This window comes from Globicephala melas, chromosome 4 (assembly GCF_963455315.2).
Source record: "Globicephala melas chromosome 4, mGloMel1.2, whole genome shotgun sequence".
Classification (NCBI taxonomy): Eukaryota; Metazoa; Chordata; class Mammalia; order Artiodactyla; family Delphinidae; genus Globicephala; species Globicephala melas.
Window position 1 is genome coordinate 95,179,735 of NC_083317.1, and position 25,197 is coordinate 95,204,931.

General features: G+C 41.3%; 1 protein-coding gene across 4 annotated transcripts in view; it reads left to right on the forward strand.

The window, feature by feature from the left end:
* Positions 1-21,727, forward strand: part of TNIK (TRAF2 and NCK interacting kinase) — a 413,295-nt gene extending 391,568 nt beyond the window's left edge. For 2 of the 4 annotated variants that reach the window (XM_060298419.1, XM_060298420.1), the window contains 10 exons: positions 1,688-1,799; positions 2,224-2,310; positions 2,812-2,982; positions 4,780-4,923; positions 7,527-7,661; positions 11,091-11,191; positions 13,675-13,824; positions 16,110-16,269; positions 16,511-16,650; positions 19,066-21,727. In XM_060298419.1, the coding sequence (XP_060154402.1) occupies positions 1,688-1,799; positions 2,224-2,310; positions 2,812-2,982; positions 4,780-4,923; positions 7,527-7,661; positions 11,091-11,191; positions 13,675-13,824; positions 16,110-16,269; positions 16,511-16,650; positions 19,066-19,149 (1,284 nt within the window). In that variant the 3' untranslated portion in view covers positions 19,150-21,727. The remainder of the gene's footprint in view (positions 1-1,687; positions 1,800-2,223; positions 2,311-2,811; positions 2,983-4,779; positions 4,924-7,526; positions 7,662-11,090; positions 11,192-13,674; positions 13,825-16,109; positions 16,270-16,510; positions 16,651-19,065) is intronic. The other 2 variants (XM_060298421.1, XM_060298422.1) reach the window with 1 other exon arrangement.
* Positions 21,728-25,197: the final 3,470 nt, after the last annotated feature.

Sequence of the window (25,197 nt, forward strand, 5' to 3'; positions counted from 1 at the left end):
GAAATAAGGTTGAAATGATTTGTTTATGAAAAATAAAAATAGATACGTTCTCAAAGTGTTCATCTTCCTAAACTCCAAATCGCACAAGAAAGGGAGAAGTGGGATATTATCTTTCCTACACAGAAAAGAGTCTGGGGAAAAAAAACCAGAATAAACAATCTGCCGGGAAGTGCTTGTAGATGTCGTTGACCGAGCTTGACCATTCGGATGAGATCACAGTGCTTGGCCATGTTTCATAAATAGTCCTTTGAATCACACATAGGCCCTACATGTGTTTATAATGCATACAGTTTATAACGCCGTGTTTGAGGTTGTCCATGCACTGAGTTTTTATGATGCACCATTTGGATTCTAAAGCTATAGAGCAGGTGAACTTTGCCGCAAGGAGAAGAACGTAGAGCACTGTTATAGCTTCATGCACTGTGGACAGTTGTTTTCTGCCTGACGTTGGGTACCAAGGAGGACTCCGTGCGGTCAGACCCTACTCTACATTCTGCTGCTTCCCCGGCTCTAAGTGGGAATGTCAATACTTGCACACCTCCTTCATAGACTTCTAAAGATCAAAGGAGAGAATGTCTGTGAAAGTGCTCTGTTTGGGAGGGGTAGTCCTACCTTATGGAGGATGAAGTGGTTTTGATTTCATAACATGAAGGGGAAATCTTGCATTAAAGTCAGATTGGGCCTTTGTGGTTTTCTCCTTATGTGTTTAGGGGTCTTGGGATACTGGTTTTATTTTTAAATAAAAACCTGAAAAAAAAACTAAAAAAGTTAAAACTTAAAGACATTTATCCCCCAAAAAGATGCTTCTTATACTGAGTGCAGATCTGTTTATAATATTAAAAGGACTTGAGTGTCAGTAGGAGTGGAGATGACAGACAAAATTGGGAGATGGTTATTGAAGCTCCTTTGACAAAACTCAAAAATCGAATATTGGGACATGAGGCCTTGATAGTTTACTGTTCCCTAGTTTAGTTCTGACTTCATATCTTAATTGTGCTCTCTAAGCCCTTGAGATTATTTTTTAAGTAAGCCCTTAAGGTGTATTGCCTGCAAACCTAGTATCTTCATGAAGTTCCCACATAGGGCATATAAGTATCCTTTTAAGGAAACTAACATGGAAAGGAAAACTCTTCATTCCCTGGATGAAATTGCCCCTGAATTGCAGATTTTAAGGCTTCTTGAGCCAACACCAATCCACCTGCATCACCAGGCCAGCATGGAAGGCCCCAAAGGCCCCAAGAGGGAGTCTTTGGTTGATCATGTGTTCAGGATGAAGGATGCTGTGTAGCTATGCTTAGTTTACTGCCAATTTGTGTCAGCTTTTCTTAAAGCCATTTGGTCAGTAGGAGATTGCTTTTACTTCAAGGGAGAAATAGACTCTGTCACTACAGCCATCTTATCAGATATGAAGGTGCTACCTATGGTCCATAATATAATTTGCTCACTACAATTCTTGCAGTCTGATGATTAATGAGACCCTGCAAAGACGTAATGGTTAGTGAGGGACCAGTATCAGTAGAAGCTGGAGAGAGAAGCACACACGTTGACTTGGGGGTCAGAGTGTGAACAGTTGGATGGTTTGAAGAGTCTCTAATAATTTTAAGGCCCAAGCCAAGTATTATTAGCGTCGTTTGTTGCTACAGTATTTATCTATCTGCTCTTCTTAATCTTCTTGCTTATTGATTAGTATGGCATGGGAAGCAGCACCAAAGCCTCCTTCACCCCCTTTGTGGACCCCAGAGTGTACCAGACGTCTCCCACTGATGCAGATGAAGAGGATGAGGAAACGTCAGCTGCCGGTAAGCTAGAAGGCCCCGATGTTTTAGAAACAGCTTGGTTTTCCTTTCTGATATGACCTGATAAAAAATTACTTATTGGGCTTCCCTGGTGGCGCAGTGGTTGAGAGTCCGCCTGCCGATGCAGGGGACACGGGTTCGTGCCCCGGTCCTGGAAGATCCCGCATGCCGCGGAGCGGCTGGGCCCGTGAGCCATGGCCGCTGAGCCTGCACGTCTGGAGCCTGTGCTCCGCAACGGGAGAGGCCACAACAGTGAGAGGCCCGCGTACCGCAAAAAAAAAAAAAAAATTAATTATTAGTTCACTAGTTAAGCCATTAACTGCTTAGGCCCTGTCTTAAAGGGAAGACTTTTTATTACTTTTTTTTTAATAGGATTCCTCAAACCAAGTTCTATTTTTTTTCATCTCTTCTATTTTGATTCTGGTAGGAACCCAGAGGTATCCAGGGGCCCTAGGAAAAGCTGCTCCTCAGAGATCTCCAAACTCACCACACATTTCTCAGAAGCAATTTCTGGGTACAGTGCTGTGCACGCGGTAGAGAAAATCAATGCGTGTTGAGTTGTGTTGAGTCCTAGGTGTGTGCTTCCCACTTCAAACGTCTGGCTGATTGAGAGGACAGTCTTGCTTTCTAGAATTCTGCAACTCACTAATCATCAGACTCAACTTAGGCCAGTTTGTCAGTTGATAATGTGGAATTTCAAAAAGTTAATCTGTCCCGCATATATTACAGGAGATGAGGATGGTGTGTTTCATTTTATGAGATGAATATTAATTCCCTAAACTACTCAAGTAGTGTCTATAAGCCTGTTTTACTAACGGATAAAACACTGCTTTTATGAATGACATACTTTATTCTACTAAAAAAGTGTAAAATATTTATAGTTTCAGTGTTTCTTTGCCTTTATCATAATGCACACTAAACAAGGAGAAATCATAGTTATTTGAAGCCCCTTTTCCGTATCTCCATTGGTTATATTTTAAGATGCCACTGACTTCTCTGATTCTTTTTCTCAAAGCTCTGTTTACTAGCGAACTTCTTAGGCAAGAACAGGCCAAACTAAATGAAGCAAGAAAGATTTCAGTGGTAAACGTAAACCCAACCAACATTCGGCCTCATAGCGACACACCAGAAATCAGAAAATACAAGAAGCGATTCAACTCAGAAATACTTTGTGCAGCTCTGTGGGGTAAGTTGGTGCTTTTTTTACCATTCATTAATGAATTGACCCTCAAACAGGAATCTTACTATCAGAAGAGTGCTGATTGAATCATGGGTGTTAGAGACCCGATTTGGGACTGTCTGGGCCTCAAGAGAGACCAAGAGCAATTTTATATTTAGAAAGAACTGATACCCTAACTGATACAATTTTATATTTAGAAAGAACTGATACCCAGGATAGCAATGAGATTCAGAGTGACCTTGTCACATAACAGTGATGGGCTAAAGCCAACAACAGAACTAACTACCACTTAATACATGCCCACGCTGTGCCCAGCACTGTGTGACGTGCCCCACGTCCTGTCTCTGTGATCCATACAACATTCTGCAAGGGCAATAATGGCGTGACCTTCATGTGACAGTTGAAAAAGCGGCACCGAATATTTTAGTGAATTGCCAAAGGCCATACCAGTAGTAGTAGCAAGATAAAACTTGAAAAGGACAACAAATGCAGAGCCTTCCCTTTTAGTTCAAAACATCAACCTGCAGTTCTTGTGAAAAAGATCTGCAGATTTTAGCTGGCCTCAGACTCCGTATAGGTGTGATGAGATTCTGTCAAAATCCTGGTCTGTGTCACCATAAACATGACACACAGATCAAGGAAGGACATGGCTCCTCTGCACCCATCTAAAATACTACACCTAGTTTGAAGCACCACAATTTTATAAGGGCAAAAGCATTTGAGTTGGTAGCAGGGATGAGCACAGAGCCTGGAAACCATTTCAGGGGAGTAAGGCTCTGTCCTCTGGAGAAGAGACTATGAGAAGACAACGAGATAACCGTGTTTCATGTTGACTAACATGTGGTTGAAAGAGCAGACATTCACGTTACTTAGAAGACAGATGTGCAGTAAGCAAAAGAAGTGGAAAAGTTACCCGTTCCTAAATATAGGCCATTGCACGGCTGAACTCACAATGTGTGCACGTGTCTGTGCGTATGTTGGGAGTCGGGGTGTTTATTTGCCTAGAGATGAATTTTCAAGATTGCAGCCATCCAGACAAGACCACTTACCTACCAGAGTTTTTGTAATAGGAATTACCGCATGGGAGGTGGGCTGGACTAGAGTTAGATGCCTGAGAAGTCCCTTACAGCAGCGGTCCGCAACCTTTTTGGCACCAGGGACCTGTTTCGTGGAAGACAATTTTTCCGCGGGGGGCGGGGAATTGGGGACCCCTGCCTTACAGTCAATATTTCTGTGACTCTTGGGCTATTAATACCTGCACTTGAATTGGCTTATCATTCCCCTAACAAAGAGCAGAACCGTAAGGTATGGGATGTAAATTAAGCTCTGGTGTGAGAAGGAAGAAGGGCTTTTCTTCCAAGAGTATGGGAATGGGGCACTCTGTTATATGTAGAAGGTGGGTAGGCTAGAAATCACTGCATGAATAGGAGTGGGGTGAACCTTGGGGAAGTCTCGAGGTGTGATTTATAGAGAGAGCCAAGAAAAGGGTGGGTGTTACAGGAAAGGAACTGGCGTCACATCTGTGCCTCAGGTCCCTCTTGAGAAGAACTCTATTTTAGGTAGTAAAGGGCTACATGTAATGAATGCTGCTACTACTTTATAAAAGAAAACTAATTTCATTACCAGAGGGACAGTGATTTAATTACTGTCTCAGAGCTCCTACTTCTACACTCCCTACTGTAGTACCTGCTTGCCCATTAGTTTATATTTACAAGTCACAGTTTCTTAGGTTTTAAAGGGACCCTGGATGCGGAAGAGTAAAGTCCATAAGAGTCAGTCTTGGGATGCTTCTTAAATTTGCAGGTGTAAACCTCCTGGTGGGAACTGAAAATGGCCTGATGCTTTTGGACCGAAGCGGGCAAGGCAAAGTTTATAATCTGATCAACCGGAGGCGATTTCAGCAGATGGATGTGCTAGAGGGACTGAATGTCCTCGTGACGATATCAGGTATGTTGCTGGGATGACCAAGTCCTCCAGGTCTGCACAGGTGGGAAAGGTGATCACGTCACTTCTGAAGGAATAGTAAGCTCTGCCCTTCCCAGCCAACGAGCAGCACGATAAATTATGGCAGTAGGACCAGAATGACATCACCCACATTTTGTAACTCCAGAGATTCTGACCTTCAAAGGGAAGTCTCTCACCTCTGCCTGAAATCTGAATCAGACAGAGACATACCACCACGGCTGTGTATATATGGGCCTTCACCCTCTGCCGGGACTCAGCAAGGATCCTTTTAAGGTGTCTGTACTCCAGTCATTGCCATCTACTCTCAGATGGAGAATATAAAAATGTAGGCTTCTGGGTGAATTGGGAGATTGGGATTGACATATATACACTAGTATGTATAAAATAGATAACTAATAAGAACCTGCTGTATAAAAAATAAAATTAAATTAAAAATAAATAAATAAATGTAAGCTTCTGGGAGTGAGAAATTTTGTAAGCAGAAATTTCTCTGGTCTCTTTTCTTATAAGAACTGCTTTAGTTTATAGTTCACTGACATTTTAGCAAGTGCAGCTGGCCCATTGGGTGATTGAGGCTGCAAGGAGATTGGAAGGTAGGAATCATTGCCACCCTCTGCAGCTTTCCACTTCCCAAAAAGAGCTTAAAAAAAAAAAAAAAGAGAGAGACAAAAGTGAAAGCCTTACTACTGACAAGTTAAAAATGTAACCTGAAGGAGTCTACGTTCTTGAAAGTTTTTTCTTTCGGATGGTGTTTGAAGGAGTTTAATAAATAATACCCCTCTTTTCCCCTCCCATCCCATCCAGTATGAAACCGACAGTACCCCTGCACATTAGAACCACCTGACGAGGTGTGAAAACTCCAGCATGCACCCCAGACTAACGGGTCAGAATCTGGGAGTGTGGCCCAGGTCTCAGAAGCTTTCATGGCTCCTGAGGTGTCTCCACTGTGCAGCCAAGTTTGAGAACCAGCCATTATTTTGCAAAGAGAGACATAGGGCTCCTCTTGGGTTGAACCTTGAATAAAGTTTAACTCTTCAGCTGTACTTCTGTTTTGAGAAAAGGCCCTCATTTGATGCTACAGTTTCCTCTTTTGCCTGTCCATTGAATGCTCAGTTTCATCTCTTTTTATTCTCCCCAAATAAGGGTTCGCCAAGTAAATTCTTCTTGTATTATCATTTGAGTTTAATTCAGTGTGCTCCTTTATTCTGGGTAATGCGTTCTTGACTGCAACACCCCCAAATCAAATTTAAAACCGTACATCTGCCAGTCACCTACCAAAAGTGGAAATGATATCAGAAAATCCATGTTCAGACTTCATTATGTTGTTAGTGACACATCCCATTTTTAAAAGTGTAACCATTTCCTATTATCATGAGGTGCATAGGGAGGGAAAGAAGAAAATGAAAACAGAAGCCAAATTTTCTTGAACTGCCCTCGGATCTGTGTTGGCACAGAGAGGAGAAAGCACCAGCCCTCCTGCCCATCCTAGCTATAGAAATCAATGCATATTCAAGGCTTTTGGTTATAAAAAGGAATAGTAACTGCACGTGGTTCCCTTAATTTAGGTTATAAATGTACTCTCCTGTCAAATCCAGTGTGCAATGCTTTAATGAATTCTTTTCTTCTGGTATATATCACAGCTGCAAAATACGGAACATTTTTTGACACCTAAGAGAAGTGAAAGGAAAATAAGTACCCAAGAAGTATAACCCACAGGCTTAAATTACTGATCACTTAGGAAAAACCACCCCAAGGGACATCTTCTTATCTGGTACTCAGATAATCTCAATATATTAAATTTTGCTCCTCAATTTAAAACTCCTCAATGTTTTTAAGATGTTTCCTTATCATACTAAGAACTCTTTAGTCCATGATCTCTTTCCCATCATTTACCAAAAGGAACTTTTGTGGTTTTTTTCCAAGTATACATCTTTTTCTCCGTTCTTCTTTTTGTTTGACACTCCTTTCAGGGATCTCAGCACTGTAAACATGTCCAAGGGTTATTTCCTGAGCCCTGATTGCCGTCATTGAACTTGTTTCTCATATCTCCTTAAGAAATTCCTTTTTCTGTTTGGTAAAATGAAACTACTACCAGCTGTCATCTTTAAAGTAATAGAGGAGGCGAGTAAGGGGGGCTCTGCATTAACATATGCTGTTGGGTAGAAGGTAGTCACACATGAGTATGCTAAAATGCCCAGTTGTCAAAACTCCTTCATGTAATTAGATCTGGAATGTTTTGGAACACTGATCAACCATTCCGTTACAGAATTAGGTCTTACTGAGCAGACACTGCCCTTTGCACTGGGAGGAGAGAATAAGAGCACCTTGCTCAAATAGAAAGCACCAGAAGGTAAAGAAAAATTATGCAATGGTTATTTGCCCAAAACACTTGGACCTGTTTTGATCGTAAGTTCTGGCAGAGACAATACTTTGACGATGCTGGAGACGCTGGTTATTGTGCCTTCACACATACACAGACACACACAAGTGTAAATAAAAATAAATAAAATAAAATGGAGATGGAGAAGGATTGAGAGAAAAAGCTGTCTCAGGGCCTTGAAATTAAAGTTCTATTACTTCAACAGGAAAGAAGAATAAGCTACGAGTTTACTATCTTTCATGGTTAAGAAACAGAATATTACACAATGACCCAGAAGTAGAAAAGAAACAAGGCTGGATCACTGTTGGGGACTTGGAAGGCTGTATACATTACAAAGTTGGTAAGTCTCAAGACATGGAATTGTTTGCTCAATCCAAATTATTCAGTTAAGTTTCATTTAGTTTTTTTCCATCAGATATTGATGATGCATTTGTGACCAGTTTAAGACACTGCTGGAACCTTAAATATACTTGGATTATTTCCCCAAAAAGTTAGATTGATGAAGTTCAAAGAATGCATTCAGAATAAAGTCTTAGGCTCCAGTTTGAACTCGCTCCCAAAGACCCATTAAAATAACCATGAAGAGATAAAAGTGCTGTAAACCTACAAGGACAAAGGGACCAGGAGAAGAGAAAACAGATAAGAGATGTCAACAAAATTGAACAAGAATTGTTAGATGACTAGGAACAGAACTAGCTGACCAGGAAATGCTGAATTCTAAGTCTGCTGTGAGGAAAGTCATCAAAATCAATCCAGTCACTCAACAGAACTCAGAAAGGGCCAGGACCTGAGGTCCCAGGTGTATCTGAGGTGGAGGTGGAGGGTGGGATTGAAAATGGGAGGATTGTTGGAAAGTTGATGAACAGCAAATCCTTCAGAACCCAGTCAGGCAGCCACCCTCCCTGACAGCAGCAGAAGATGAAAGGTGGGCACAGCCAATCTGTTGATGGGGAATATTGAATTATAAGGACACATTGATACACACACAGACACCTCCTTTCCCTGTTTAGCACCCCAAATGTTGCCAGCCATGCTTATACTCCCAAGCAAGAGATTGAAAGATGGTCTTTGGAGAAACTAAATGGCCAGCAAGAAAAGATGTTGAGGTACTAATATTTGAAATGCCATGGAAAGAGCATGCTATCTAACCACCTTAAAAGTGAAGCCCATCAGTCGATAAGCCCACTAGAGCAGACAGTGGGAAAATCCACTAATGGGAAGGAAACTTAAACAGAAAGAAGGGACTTTAGAGGAAACAAGGATAATGAGGAGTGGAACAAATAAATTTTTAAAGAAACTATCAATATACTAACTTCAGAGAGATTAGAAATACTGTTTCCATAAAAGAAGAATAGGTGTTATTTTTTTAAAAAAGATGGAACAGGGTTGGAGAATGTCATTCAGAGACCAAGAAAAAAAATCTTGGAAATTAAAATATATTGGCAGGAATAAAAAATGCAGTAGAAGGGTCGAAAGACAAACATGAGAAATGTCCTAGAAAGTAGAATGAAAAGAAAGGAAAAAAGAGAGAATAGGTAAGAAAATAAAAGTTTCAGTCCAAGTGGTTCAAAATATAAGTTACATGAGTTTTAGGAAAAAGATTAAGAAGTGGAAGGGGAAGAAAGCATCAAAGAAAGAACACAAGAAAAGTTTCTAGAATTAAGACCTCAAAATTTCAAATTAAAAAGATTCACTGAGGAGTACCTAGTATAGTGAATGAAAAACGACTCACAAGAGGACATAGCAACATGATATTTCAGTACCCAGGAAATGAGAAGGCTCTTAAAGCTTTCAAATTATAAGTAAATAAATAAACAGTTTACATGTAATAGACACAGAATTAGGTGGCCTGGGACTTACAGCAGTACTAGAAGGTTAGAAGACAATGGAGGGGACTTCCCTGGCAGTCCAGTGGTTAAAACTCCACGCTCCCACTGCAGGTGGTGAGGGTTTGATCCCTGGTCAGGGAACTAAAATCCCACATGCCGTGCAGCGCGGCCAAGAGAAAGGAAAAAAGACAATGGAGCAAGGCTTTCAGAGTTCTAACGGAAAGATTTTTTTCACTTAGTATTTTATAACCCATCTGTATTAGCCAGGGCTCTCCAGAGAAACAGAGCAAGCAGGATGTGTATATATAGAGAGAGAGACAGAGAAGGAGAAAGAAATTAGTCCAGGCAAAGTGGGACAATGGAGGGTTCAGGAAGAGGTACCTACAAGAAAAATAAAATGTTACTAATAGATTACCTGCCATATTTGACTGTACTGACAGCACTAACAGAAAGTTTCCATGTGCTTAGAGATAGATACATAGAAAATAAGGAAGTGAAAAAAATTTGAAAGCAAGAAAGGAATTATAATAATGGTATACTGCATGCCTCATCTATGAACAATAATGATTTAAACACAGGATGTTGACTTAACCAAAGCTTGTAAATATAACTATATTGGAGGTATGGGGAGGAGGAGATGTGTACGTTTGAAAGAGAGATCTAGAGAGAGGAGATTGCTGTAAGAGACTAGACCCTTTCCATTCTCCAGAGTCAGTAGGTAATATCTACAGCTGAAAAAAGTTGTAAATAACATTATCAGCACGTCATTTAGAAATATGGAGGGCTTCCCTGGTGGCTCAGTGGTTGAGAGTCCGCCTGCCGATGCAGGGGACACGGGTTCGTGCCCCGGTCTGGGAAGATCCCACATGCCGTGGAGTGGCTGGGCCCGTGAGCCGTGGCCGCTGAGCCTGCGCATCCGGAGCCCGTGCTCCGCAACGGGAGAGGCCACAACAGTGAGAGGCCCGCGTACCGCAAAAATATATATATATATATGGAAATAAATCACTGAAGCAGTATTTGAAAGTATATTAAAGACAGAATAGTAAACAGGAGAGGCATGCTACAGAAAAAGAGCTCAGAGAACAAGAATTTGGTCAGTTATCTTGGGCTAAATTCTTTAGGACACAGAATATTCTGTTTGTTCAAACATTTTATAAATAAAAAGACTGCCATGTGTACTGTCTTAGTCTGTTCAAGCTGCTATAACAGAATACCACAGACTGGGTGGCTCATAAACAACATGAGTTTATTTCTCACAGCTCTAGAGGCTGAGAAGAGCCAAGATCAAGTTGGTGGCAGATTCAGTATCTGGTGAGGGCCTGCTTCCTGGGTCACAGACAGTGGTCTTTTCCCTATAACCTCACATAGCAGGAAGGGAGAGGGATCTCTCTGGGGTCTCATGTTAAGGGCACTAGTCCTTTTTGAACTCCTAATAACTGGAATCCAAGTTTGAATAATAAGCGAACAGCAGCCATTATGTCTCTACCCATTTGTTGATTTTTCTACCATCTTGCCATACCGGCTCTCAGCTGCTTCCATGTGGGTGAACATAAAAGCCAGGCAAGGAAGCATGAAGGATTTTTATACAGATTCTTCTTACAATAAGTAATTCACATCTAGACCTAGTGCTTAGAGGCAGTCCTAAGCCAGTTACATCTTTAGATGAAGAAAAGAGCCTTCAGTATGAAGCAAAAGGCCCCAGGTATCCTGCAAACCAAGTACATTAAAGGAAGTTAAATCTGTATCTATGAGAACATCCCACACCAGAGCATTACCCTCAGTCAGGATGATGTGTGTATGTGTGTGTGTGTGTGTGTGTGTGTGTGTGTGTGTGTGTGTGTGTCTATATATCTATATATATATAGTGGTTTACACATTCTTTAATACAAAAACTTGAATAAATTAATGAACTATTTTAATTCATAACTTTTCTATTACAGTCAAATATGAAAGGATCAAATTCTTGGTGATTGCCTTAAAGAATGCTGTGGAGATATACGCTTGGGCTCCTAAACCATATCATAAGTTCATGGCATTTAAGGTAAGTAGGCATGTGATTACCTAACAAGGGCTTGTTTTTTTATATAGTTTAGGTTCCCATCAGTTAACAGTGGTTAACTTACACATAACACTAGTACCAATTTTTCTGTATATAATAAACCTCTTTTAAAAGTGTAGGAGCTCTTACTTGTTATTCTAAAAGTAAAGACTAGGTATTAGTAAATACTGTTAATTAGTCAAATTAAAATTGGGTACACCCTCCTCCACTTCAGGTCTATGCATCATCATCTCTAAGTGGCATTTAGCATGGAATGGTTACCAGGCAAAGCATTCATTATATTAGGCAATGAGATTTATTATACACCCACCTAACTAGGGCACTCTCTTGATATTTCGTCTGAAAAAGGCAGACCGACAGCAAGCAGCACTGAATCTCAAGGCTGAACTGAGTCTCTAAATCTTGTAATCCTTGTAAGCCTTTTGGGGAAAAGTCGCTAAAACTCACTTGATGCTCATATATCCCCATTGCTGTTGGACTTCTCTAAAATGAATACTGAATGTAGTCACATATGGAAATGGCCTAGTTTCTCTGCATCCTTCAATTTTCATTGCTGTTTCATTTTTTATCTTGTCTAAGTCTGTACCCACTGTGGTTGGCTTGATAACTCATGAGCTTCAACAGAAGTAGGATGGGGAAATGCTGGTCCCGTTGACTCCAGATCATGAAAGCTGACCCCCAAATGCCAGAAGGACCAGTACTTACAGGCACTCTGATGTTTTCAGAGCTGCACAGTCTACCCATAGCCAGCGTGAATTTACCTTCTGTTCATTCTTACTCTCTGCCTACATCTCTCTCTTTCTTTATATCTCCTTGGCCCTCACTTTTTCTCCCCACCTTTATGACTATTGTCTTTCTTTGACCCTTTATGTATTTCTGTTGCCACATATGCCACGTGAGGGCAGAAGCTGCCTTGGGAACATTACAAAGCCCTCTTCAGGGCTGAATCACCCCCGCTTCTATCTTGTTCCTTTAGCAGGGCAAGGAGTTCATTTGTGATGTGCTCAGGAAGATGCGAAATGGGCCCCACTCGTTAACCTCGCTTTTATGGAGAGAAATGTTTGGAATGCATTGGGTTAGTAATAACACTTCAGGGATGACTCCTGACAGCTACGGCGGTGCTGCTGTCCCGCCAAAATCTCTCTTCACAAAAGCTTTTCAGTCAAGATCCTGTTCCTGTTCCGGTTCTGAAGTTCCTGTCATCAGTGTACTAGCCAAAGTGCAGGATTGACTGCAAAATGCTTTGTTGAGCAAACCATGGCCAACCTAGAAAGAGGGAAGAGCAAAGGCAAGGACTCGAAGAGGAAAGACTGGAGCCGGCAGGGGGTCGAGCCCTCCCGTGGGACAAGGAGATGAGGCTCGAACCTCCCATATATGAGAATGATGTTAGCAAAAGAGAAGGAGGGAGGGGTCTGTTAGGTGACGGTGACATGATAGCCGAGGCACCTGTGGTTTCACAGATTCTCGCCCAGACTTCAAGGCCAATACAGGTGGAGTGTGGATTAAATAATGGCAAAGGAAAACAGAGGAACACTTGACAGTTAGCTGGGGCGTAGACTCTGGAGTCTCACACACAGAACTTTGATAAACGTGGCTGGAGCTCTTTTTTTCTTTTCCTTTTAAACCCAGCTCGCCAGCGTAAGCCGTGAGTCTTGAGATGAATCATCCCCACCGTCCTCTATCGCCCAAACCCAAGTCTCAGATCTCAACGTTAAGTTTAGAGAAAGCGCCAGCCTGATGTGTACTCACTCACCCAGGAGAGTCGGAACCAGAGCATGCCTGTTAACCCTGAACAGGCTTAGCGCAGGGCTGGCCCACCTGCCCACCCAGTCTGTCTCTGAAAAGGTAGTAGCCATGCCTGGGCTTGGCTGTCCCTTGGGAAGGAGAGGGGCCAGAGAGGTGACTGGACCTTCTTCTTGGGAAAAAGGCCAGAAATAAACAGGGAAGAACAGCAGCACCCAGACACCAATTTTTTTTTTTTTTTTTTTTTTTTTTTTGCGATACGCGGGCCTCTCACTGTCGTGGCCCCTCCCATCGCGGAGCACAGGCTCCGGACGCGCAGGCTCAGCGGCCATGGCTCACGGGCCCAGCCGCTCCGCGGCATGTGGGATCCCCCCGGACCGGGGCACGAACCCGCGTCCCCTGCATCGGCAGGCGGACCCTCAACCACTGCGCCAACAGGGAAGCCCACCAAATTTTTAATATATGATGACACTATCAAAACAGACAGCTGTCAACCAGCTTTGCTGCCCTGGAGCACAAGGGGTAGAAAAAGGGGAACAAATGGATGCTAGACTCTTCCTCCCAGAGTCAGAATATGAATAGCCCTAAAATTGAAAGAAAGATTTCCTAGCTTTTCAATTTAAGAAAGTCAGACATTAACTTCCACAGGAAATGGCTAAAGGAAAAATTTATTAAGGTAACGTCTTTGAATGATGTGGGTACTCATGGGGTGATTTTTAAAGTCTTTTGCAGATCTCCAGCACAAGCCACTGCTTGTTGATCTCACAGTAGAAGAAGGTCAAAGATTAAAGGTTATTTTTGGTTCACACACTGGTTTCCATGTAATTGATGTTGATTCAGGAAACTCTTATGATATCTACATACCATCTCATGTAAGTTCCTGGAAGCAGACTGTCAAGACTCTGTTCCACAACCTGTGTGTATAGATTTGTTTTTGTACATTTTTAGTGGAGGTCATGCTAACTTTTACTAATCAATAAAGCAGATGGACTTATGGTCTTCACTAAATAGATGAGGCTTTTAAGTCATAAAACATGTAACTTTAACCGATTTTTATGGCTGCTTAAAATTGAGTAACACGTAATAGCAATTATTTGCCATTTACCGGACATGTTGTCTCATTGGATTTTACATTAAAATACATACAGTGGTTTTGGTTCAAGGGCATAGATTCTGTTTTTTAAGCAAGACTATAGTAGATGAGCTTCTATTTTTAGTTTTTGAAGGAGATTGGTTCATTTTGTGTGGGAGAAGTCCAGTGATCCTTTTTCTGCTATCGTTCCTCTCTTCAAGTGGAGGGCAGTGTCACGTGGCGGAATCAGACACCCTGGAGCACATGCTCTGGCTCTTGCACGTATTCGCTTTGCAATAGTGGACACATTAGGCAGCCTGTCCAACCCTCAGCTTTCACATCTGTAAAATGGGGCTAAGAGGACCTATCACATAGGGTTATCGTCAGCATTAAGTGAGGTCATACATCTAAAGTAGTTGGCACAGGGCCCTGCAAATTGTACTATTAATATTACTATACTGACACATTGCCTAAAACATGACTTTTAAGGGACGTGCTGCCCATGGTTTCATGTAGTAGGATGAGCGCAGTGTAAATTTTGTTTCCTCTAACGTATGTAGTCCCAAGGCTAACATACAGTAGAAATTATTCGTCAACAAAGTCTGAGACCTAATCTGTTACTGTTTGGTATTTTGAGACTTTAAAGACTTCACTCCAAAGGAGCACAACAATTGAAAAAAGTTGTTTGGGGGCACGGCACACATACGTCATTGGTTGTTACATTACAGCTTTCCTCGTGTGTGTATGTGCACACAGGACTCACAGCCTGTGCTCTTGGTGAGGGGGCTGGGCTGTCCCCATCATCATCCTCCATCCCCTCTTTCCTGTCCACCATGTACCTACTGGACGGCCATGACATTCTCAACCAGGGGATCGCAGCAACACCACGTCTCTTTTCCCAGAACAAGTCAATCTACACTTATCTGAATAGTATGATTTTTTTTTAGTGAACGGTAATTTTTAAATTTTTTCTCAACAAGCCATTAATTTGGACTACAGTAAGTCCCCTACATAAGAACGAGTTCCGTTCCGAGAGCAAGTTCGTAAGTTTAGTTTGTTCATAAGTCCAACGAAGTTAGCCTAGGTACCCAACTAACACAATCGGCTATGTAGTACTGTACTGTAATAAGTTTATGATACTTTTCACACAAATAATACATAAAAAACAAACACAAAAAATAAAGAAAACATTTTTAATCTTACAGTACAGTACCTTGAGAAGTACAGTAGTACAGTACAACAGCTGGCACTCCTTAGCAGTACCAGCTACATCACTGCTGCTTTTACTCTTGCTTCTGGACATCCTGGGCTTGAAATAATGATACTGTACTAGTGTACTCTATACAGTACTGTAAAAGTAAAGTATACAAAAGCACAACCACTTGTAGAGGATGCACGCATGTCACAATGTACACCAGGCACGTGAATATTGGACATGCGAACACACGTTCGCACCTTGGAAAGTTCACACCTTGAAGGTTCACATGTAGGGGACTTATTTAGGCACCCAGATAAACTATCTGTATTGACTGTTCATAGCCTGTTTTGGTCCCACCTTTTGGCCCCACTTGGGCTGTTTCCATCAGATCCAACTGGATTGCATTCTCCTCATCTTTTTTGGAAGTAGATAGAAAACACGAGATTTTCAATGTCCACGGGAATGTGCTCAAATTCCAATTCTACCACCATATCCTAGTGCAGCTTTGGTCAAATTACATAACCCCTCTGAGATGCAGTTGCTTCATCTGTAGACAGAAATATCTAGCATGGGGAGCTGTTTTAAAGGCCAGAAGTTATACATGGAAAGGGCCCACACTTGGCACAGGGCAGGTGCTCCATAGCTGTAGTTGTTGCTTTTAGAACAGGTAAATTGCATTCTCAACCTAGTGCTTAAGTTTGTATGTACCAGGGTATTTGACAGGTCGGTGGTTAAATTAAGCAAAACAAAACGTCAGTCTCTAGAATGTAAATGGAAAAGGGAAAAGAAAAAACTCTTTTTTTTTCTTTGCAATTCTTAGAGATTAATAGCTAAGATACTGTCTTATTTTTTAAAAGAATAATGCCTGGCCTTTCTTTGTCTTCTAGATTCAGGGCAATATTACTCCTCATGCCATTGTCATCTTGCCTAAAACAGATGGAATGGAAATGCTTGTTTGCTATGAGGATGAGGGGGTGTATGTAAACACCTACGGCCGGATAACTAAGGATGTGGTGCTCCAATGGGGAGAAATGCCCACGTCTGTGGGTAGGTTAACCATTCCTTATCTCCTTCAGCAGTTACACCCCCCAAATGAAACGAAAGTCAAGAAATGTGAAACAACCATTTGATTCCACAAAAAAAAAAGTCTGTGAATAACACTTGTAAGACTTGCTTTGTCTGTTTATCTCAAGTCGTTTGTCATTTTTGTGGTTAAGATGTGAACAGATGCTGTGAGTTATTGCCCATCTAATGTTTTTAATGCAGTTTTGGAAATTCCTTTTGACAGCCTACATTCATTCCAATCAGATAATGGGCTGGGGCGAGAAAGCTATTGAGATCCGGTCAGTGGAAACAGGACATTTGGATGGAGTATTTATGCATAAGCGAGCTCAAAGGTTAAAGTTTCTATGTGAAAGAAATGATAAGGTAAATCCGTTTCAACATTTGCATTAGTGTTTGCATTTTAAGAGACCACCAGGTACCTGTGAAACCTTCATTTTCCTTTATACTGATTTGAATCACATCTGTGTTAAACAATCAATATTATCTTGAAATGGCATTATTTGGTTTGATTCATGTGAACCCTCAAAATATATTATTCACGCATCAAAAAAGACATAAGGGCTTCCCTGGTGGCGCAGTGGTTGAGAGTCCACCTGCCGATGCAGGGGACATGGGTTCGTGCCCCAGTCTGGGAAGATCCCACATGCCGCGGAGCGGCTGGGCCCGTGAGCCATGGCCGCTGAGCCTGCGTGTCCGGAGCCTGTGCTCCGCAACGGGAGAGGCCACAACAGTGAGAGGCCCGCGTACTGCAAAAAAAAAAAAAAGACATAAAAACATCTAAAAAATTTCTTGTAAACTCTTTGTAACTTGTGTGGCTTGCAGGCCTTAAGATGACTCAGCAAATAACCCAAATTCTCCTAAGCACTTAGAAGAGCCGGCCTCTCATTAGTCATCTCACAGTGGGTCAACTTTATACTCCACTTTTAGATGTTTCACAAAATCACTCTTGGGACGTAACCCATCACATTATATTCGATTTTAAATGTAAAACATTTGACGTGTAGAAATATAAACTTTTTAAAAGTGTCACCCATACCTTAAGGAATGCACAATCGCAAACTCAACTAGTGCCATGTCTTGTGTCATTCCAGCCATGTTTCTTCTGAAGTGTCATAGGGGGACTGTTTTCCAGTGAAATCGGCGGTGTTCGTCTGGCATGATCAGTCGCCCAGAAGGCGTGTTCTGCAGCAGTGCTGCTTCTGCCTTGCCCTCCCCGTAGACTAACCCAGAGTTTTTAGTAGCTAAGCTCTACTGTATTTGTGAATTCATCCTTTGGGACTATGGCCAACTTAGAAATGCTGTCCCCAAAACAGCAGACATAAACATCTATAGAAAAGAACGTGACAGGTTGAACAGACCTGCATCTCTTGGTTCACTCCCGTTCCCCAGAAGCCAGGCTGGTCTTAGTCTGGCCCTGGAGTAGCCAACTACTCTGACCTGGTATGGTCTGGTGTGGTCTGGGTGGACAACAGCTGGGGATGGCAAGGATGGCCCCAGGCCCTTATCAGAATACACCAGAAAACAGACCTGACCCCTAGTAAAATTCCAGCCCCCGCCTAGTCTCTGGGAATCATAAGACTAGGAGTGATCTGGGCACGGACACCCACACTCCAGTTCATTGAAGTCCCACCCCAGAAAGCCAACGTCAAGTCACGACCACACCCTCAGCAGCAGGCTGGGACCACACCAGCATCTGGGGCCTGAGGTTTAGAGCCAGGGCTCACAGAACCTGGAGAGAACAGCAGCCCTTTCTTTTCCTCATTGTGTTCCCATGGGTCCTCTGTGCTTCCCCGTTTTGATTCACTGACCCTAACAGTAGCTTTACTTACATATGTAGCATTAGCTGAAAGATGAGCATTTCCACAGAACTTCCGAAGAAGTTGTTGGGAGAGACAGCATTCTTCTGAAGAAACTGTGGGAGTGAAGTAGCAGAGACTTTATACTAATGACAAAAGTAAATGCCTTGGACCAAAGTTTGGTGTTGGCTGACTGAAGGACTGGGCCACAGCCCAGAATATTATTTTGCTGGGCAGTGGTGCACTGATGTTCAGCTCAAGCAAGCAGTACCCCAAATTTTGCTCGCTTCTCTCAGTCGTTTGATAAGATGATTTAGCAGACCCAGACCGAAGGGACTGTGGTTCTCCTTACTAATGCCATGATCTCCTTTGGCCTAGGATATGCATTCATCAGCAGAGAAACCAAGCATTAACTCTTGGAATGCCAAAGTGAATAGGCATTAAACACCTTACCCTCTCTGACTAGAACCACTTTTTTTTTTTCTTAATTGAGAAATGAAGTTGTATAGTAGTCAGTAGGCCCCAAATTCCCCCTTGACTTTGGAAATGTGAGAGGATTCTCTTCATTCCCAAAGTCTGCCCTCTTGTTATCAGGGGAGAGAAAAGGGGAGCCCCTGTGGCTTTCCAGAAATTAACAAAGGACGTGTTGTGTCCTAGACCAGAAATCCAGCATATTATCCTAGCACAAAACTCCCTTGTAAAAAGTGAGCGCCCAAAGGGTTGTTACAAGTCAAGATATAGCCCCTTCTGGGTCCCTGAAGGCCAATGCCACAGTCAGTCATAGTAACCTTCATAGGAATAAAGGCAGGGATGTTTACAGAGGATGCACTGTATTAAAAGGCACTTTATAAACACCAGCCATTAAGTCTTAAGAGCTGACACATGGCAAGGATAGGACATGTGAGAGAAAATGGATGGACGGTTGAAGAAAAGAGGGAAAGAAACCATGCAGTTGAACTAACTTCTTTTTAATTTCAAACAGGTATTTTTTGCATCCGTGCGATCTGGAGGAAGTAGCCAAGTGTTTTTCATGACCCTCAACAGAAATTCCATGATGAACTGGTAACAGAAGAGCACTTGGCACTTATCTTCATGGCGTTATTTCTAATTTAAAAGAACATAACTCATATGGACTTATGCCAGTCTAGAGGCAGAATCAGAAGGCTTGGTTGACCATACCACTTTACCCTTTTCCTCTCCCTCCACCCGTCCCAGTACAGTCCATCTTTCAATGTTGCAGCCTGGTTGAGAAGGAGAGAAAAAGGTGACAGGAATTTCCAGGAGATCCCCAAGAATGCTGCGTTGTCTGTGGACAAAGGTGGACCATGTGCTCTTCGGAGTTAGGGATAGAAACAAATATTGTGTGCTCTTATGATTAAGCTGTGTTCTAGTGGGTTTTTGAGTTTTATTTTGTTTTGTTTTTTTACCTTTTTTCTTTACCCCTTTACTTTGTAAGAATGGGGAAAGAATGCATACTGAGAAAATGTCTGTTTTTAATTCTGTCTGCCTGCTAGCTTTAAGTATACAATGTGTTGTAAAATTTCCAATTTCGAATGGTGAGAGACAGCACAATAAATGTACCTTATCTCTTTACACTGAAGGCCATAACTACATAGTGGGGTAATTGTAGAACTCTTTTGCCTTCATGAACCCAAAAGGTTGCTTTTTGATAGCAACTGCTAATGGATTTTTAAAAGAGAAGAAAAATACTAGTTTTCCCCACTTTCGGGAAATAGATTTTAAATGGCTAAACTACTAGCCTTAGACTAATAAAATCAACTACCATTTTTGTGAGTCTGGCAGGCCCTATTTTATATGGCCCTGTACAGAACAGAGTGTGTTGAATGGGATAGTAGTGCCATTGAGTTGAGTTGGCTCTAGTGAATGAGGGACTCTATAATACAACATTGCCTCAGCGATTATGCAACAGATCAGGGCAAAAGATGGGATGACAAAGGGGGTCAGACAGAAAGAGCTTCTGGAAACAAGCTAAAAATGTATATACACACACACACACACACTTTTTTTTTTTCCAAATGCACAAAACTTCCCAGCTAAGAGGTCACTCTGTTTGAGCTTCGTTAGGAGTTAAGACTTTGTTCTTTCTGGGAATTGGAGAATAAATAAGATCCAGGCTCTGGTCGTTCCCAGCTTTCTCCTGAGGGTGCCACTTTCCCAAGATGAAAACTGTGACTGAAAAAATAATAATAATAAATGTTTCTGAGCTGCCTGTGTTCTCTCTGGGTTGGTGAGAGAAGGGACTAGACTACTAAGCCTGCCTGAGACCCAGCAGGCATCATTGGTTCAGATGTTATAGAACTAGAAACAAGGCTTTGGCCAAAATTCTGAGACCCTAATCATTTTACCTTCCTCCAAATTACCCAACATACGGTAAACAACATTTGTGCAGAATTTGTATGTATTTCGTTCAGGTTGACTCGTGTCCTTATAGACTCTTACGCGGATGATTCGAACTTTTACGTGACTGTCTGGGATTTTTTTTTTCCAAAGCTACCAGCATGGCCGCCTGTGGTATCAAGGTGTTGCAAAACGATATCTGTGTTGCGCTTCCTGTTTTAACCTACCTCGTTTTGTTTGTTTTGTTTCACTGTTCATCACAGCAGTGTTATCTCCAGGAGACATATAGAGAGCTCAACTGGCAATCTCAGGTGCACTTGATATTTTAAAATAAAACAGTAGTTGACCAAATTGTTCTTCTTGAAAAATTGGAAAAAAAAAAAATCCAACAACAACAAAACTAATGTGGCTTGTTTCTGGAGAAAACAATGACTCTAAACAGATCAAAAAAAAAAATCTATGATCCTACTGATTTTGCCTAAATACATGAGCAGCTGATGTGCTATTAATGAGAACGAAATACACGTTAGGAAAATGGCGCCATTTCAATCTGGCGGCTTGGGCAAGGGGGGAACAGGGAAGGGGAAATATTCTAGTTCTGTTATAGATGATTCTGCCCCTCCTGTAAAGGTGGTTGTCATTTGCATTTATTTTAAGCAGGTAACACAGGAATGGAATTGAGGATTATCTTCAGGCAATCACCAAGGTGTCCTCATCGTGGTCCCTTTAGTACTCAAAAGGAATGATATCCTCCCGTTCTCATTTTTACTGCTAAGGTTCTGCTGCTGAACAATATTATCTTCACAAATTCCGTGCAACAAATTCAGCAATAACGTTGTGGATTGAATTTAGCAACTACTGTAATTGGATGCTGACATGGACAAGATATATTGATTTGGGTCTCATCCCCGCATGTGATTGCCACCAGCTCTTTATATTGCTGCTGTGGTATTTTAAACCAGAAGCTTCTTTAAATTATGTTGCAAACTGATCTTTGTTTTTATGTTTTGTTTTGTTTTGATTTCTAAGTGGTAAGTTCGAAACACACAGCTTTAAATGATTTTTTTATTGTGGGATTTGGGTACAGTTAAGAAATAAAAGGGAATCATTGTGTTTAAACATAAGGTAGTTTGTGAATGTATTTTTTAAAGCCTAGATTCATTGAAACAAAAAATCATAAGAGAACAATATTAATGCAGTCTTGTTTACAGTATGTACAGTGACATAACATAGAACATGAGCTTTTCTGGTGCCAACAACAATAAAACACAGACGTTAAACATCAAGCCATGCCTTTTATATTTTTGTACAAATATCTTACACAGAGTACAAGGCAAAACCAAATTTAAAAAGGGCCCCCCACAAAGCTGTGCTCCTTAAAAGATTTCTAAAGAATTCTTTGAAGCTTTTATCTCCAAAAATACATTTTCCTCCATCAGGACTGGCCCTAGCCCTGAAATACTGAGGCCTAGGTCATGCAGAATATTTCAGAATAACTATTCTTGGGCCCGTAACAATTCCCAACTTTTTGGTTTGCTTTAATTCTTTATTCTTTTTTTGGGGGGGGGGTGGCAGGGGTGAGGGGGTGGTTGTGCTTTTCATCCCCCTTAATATCATCTTAAAAATAAAATGAGCCAGTTCTAGAGATAAAATCCCCAGCAGGAAAAAAATAAAACTAAAAACTGAAACTAGTTTCAAGACCAAAGAAATTTTTGTTAAGATTTCTATACAAAGAGAAACTGAGCCCTCTCTCCCTCAAAGTTAAGTTTCTCTAGATCTCTTCTGTCCTTGCTACTCTCAATTGATAATCATGCACTAAAATCCACTGCAGCTGCTCACACCATCGTCGTGGGCCGGGGTCTGTCAGGTGACTATCATTGCTGAGTGCTAGTCGGGGACGCTAGAGAAGATTCCTCCATGCAGTGGGTAATGGGAACAGCGGACCTGTAAGATCCCTTCAGATGGGGAGAGTACTCTCTCTCCATGCCAATTACATTCAGACCATTGTCCTTGCACACAATATAAGTGAAGACAGCTTGCACCAAGTGCCACATAAAATCTAATGACTCTATTTAGATATCATTTTTCTTGAAGACTTTCGAACAGTGCTTCAAGAAGGCTTAGAGCTACTGCAATGGTATAGGTTAAGGCACAGATGACATCCCACAAGGCCACTCAAACAGGGACTCCATTTTTCTAACACTTTGACACAGCTTTCCAAGACACGCTTCTTACATACGTTGCATCAAGTACACATTTTTTAAAAGCATCTTAATTCCTGGTTGTCAAGACCTACTAACAGTTTTCTGTCTGCTCTTGTGACTTATTGGTAATTGGTGTCTCTGGTCCCTCCTGTGCAGTAGATTAGAGAGAGATGTGAAATTCAGGCCGGAGCCATTTTGGTTTTGTCCATTGCCAGACAAGAAGCAGCTGAAGTCTGACCTCACATTCCATGAAGTTTAAAAAAAAAAAAAAAAAAAAGTTTTCCCTACTAGTATGTGTCCCACTTCCTGTCACTGTATTCTTGAAATGTTGAAGAGCTATTTGTGTTAATAGTGTGTGCTGTCTGTGAAAGTCTGCTTGAACAGGCATCACCTGCATTTGTGCTGACTGCTTTCAGGTATAAGATGTGCTACATTATTTTTAAGAAAGAAGATGCAGTTACTGGTCAAACTTTTTTTAACCTTCCGGAGGAAAATAGGAGAATACCCATAACATGCTGATGGCAATTCTGAATGACGCTGCCATGCTCCCGATGTTCCCAAGTCTCCTGATTCTATGTTCTGACCATCTCAACAGTTTCTGTGAATTATGAGTTACCTTTTAGTTCATCCCGCAAAATTTTAAATCTAACTATATCAAAGAGTAACAAACACATCCAAAGCTGGCTTCCCTGAGACTATACAGTTACAAAATAAAATCCAAAAATCTGAATTTGATTTCATTTACCTGCCAGCATTTCTCATAAATACCATTACATTTTGGCCTTGATCAGGATTGCAATATCGAGAACCTTAAAATGTGCTGCTCTCCTTTTATGGGTCCCAAAATGGGTATAAACTGATCTTCTTTCAGAAGCTCCAGCAAAAAAGAAAACCTCCTGAGAATTTGCAAGTTCATAACTGACCATTTGTACATGTCTACCAAATATTTTCTAGTGTTGTTTGATTTGCATACTGTATCACTGTTCTGGGACTTTTTCCGTAGACGATTAGAATATTCAAAAATTTGCATAGCATCAAACAGTATGAGACCATAACTCTCTGCTTTGAACTTCATTCTTCTAGGGCTGTCATTCCAGAAAATGCCAGAATGCACCAAAATAAAACTCATAAAAGCATTTTAAAAGCAAAAATCCCTGGATAAGTTTTGAGATATTCTAAATTCAGACCAAAATCTTTGACTCTGTCCATGATGCCAAACATTTGGATGAAGACTAGAAAATACAGTTTAAAATAGAAATGCTCCAAAGTTTCCAGATTTTTGCTTTGTGTAGATATCTTCAAACTAACTCAACTCTTTGCATGATAGGGTTTGGTTTTGATGGTTTGTTTTTATCACACTAAATTGCATTGCACAGTTGAGGCTGGGCAAATACTGGAGGAAAGGTGAGTTTTCATTTCCAGCAATGGATCATTGTTTGTCCATAGCAAATATCCATGCCCCAGCTGCCTCTTCCTCCTATCTCTTCCCCTGGGGTTAGTATTAAGGAATAGTAATTCTGTATTATGGTTTATTTAAAAACCTCAAACATCACCCTGAATCAGAATTTCAAGTGTTAGGTGACAGCAAGAAATAAATCTGCAGCAGGAAAAAACAAAAAAGGATGACAGCTTGGATGAAGTTTAAAATTGGATGTTGTGAAACTATTTTTGTGCATTTTAGCTATCTTTTTTACAATGTTAACATAACTGTAGAAATGCCAAATTTATAATATTGGAAGGGAAAACTATCATTTCGCTATGCCTACAAGTGTTTACATTGTTTAAATCTCCAGTTTTCTAAAGTGTTTTAAATTGTCAAAAACGTGCTGAAACTGGCTAAGTCTCACCTGTGTCAGGGTATAAAAGAAGAAAATCTTCTTGGCATATTTTCTAGTCTGAACCTTTTGGTTACTTTCAAGTATTTTTTTTTCCCTGCATTCAAAAAACCTTCAGTTACTGTTGTCTAAGTTTGTTCCAAGCTGTAGTTAGAAATGATCTGATAGGTTCTAAGCCGGGGTTTTCCCATACTGTGACTGCCACACCCTGGAATATACTATTTTATGTTATCTCTATCAAAATGTGAAAAATAAAATATTGATAGTAGTAGGACGCCTGCTTGTTCTTCATTGCCACTTCCAAACTGTTATCCCTTCTTCCTTCTCAACACTTCAATGCTTTGAAGCTCTTGCCATCAGCCTATAAGTTCTCCAGTTACCTTCGGTCACTCCCCCTCTTTGCTTCAGTATCTTGGTTCTTAGCTCACTGTCACCATCTCCAACACCACCCTTGATTAATTCTTGGTGATTTCAAGAACCACTTAGAGAATCCCTGGCTTCTCAGTTTCCTGATCTTGAACAGTGAAACTTACCAATTACCTCACCACCTCCTAAACTGGTAGCAGGCAATTCTTCCCCTTTGCTCTAGGTGGATCCCATCCACTGTCACCAAATAAAGGTCATCACCCCAAAAATCTTCTGTGTCACCAGCTTGACTCATTCTGTTGGAGGGCTGCACTGCATTCATGCAGCAATCTCTTGTGTTATAAACACCCT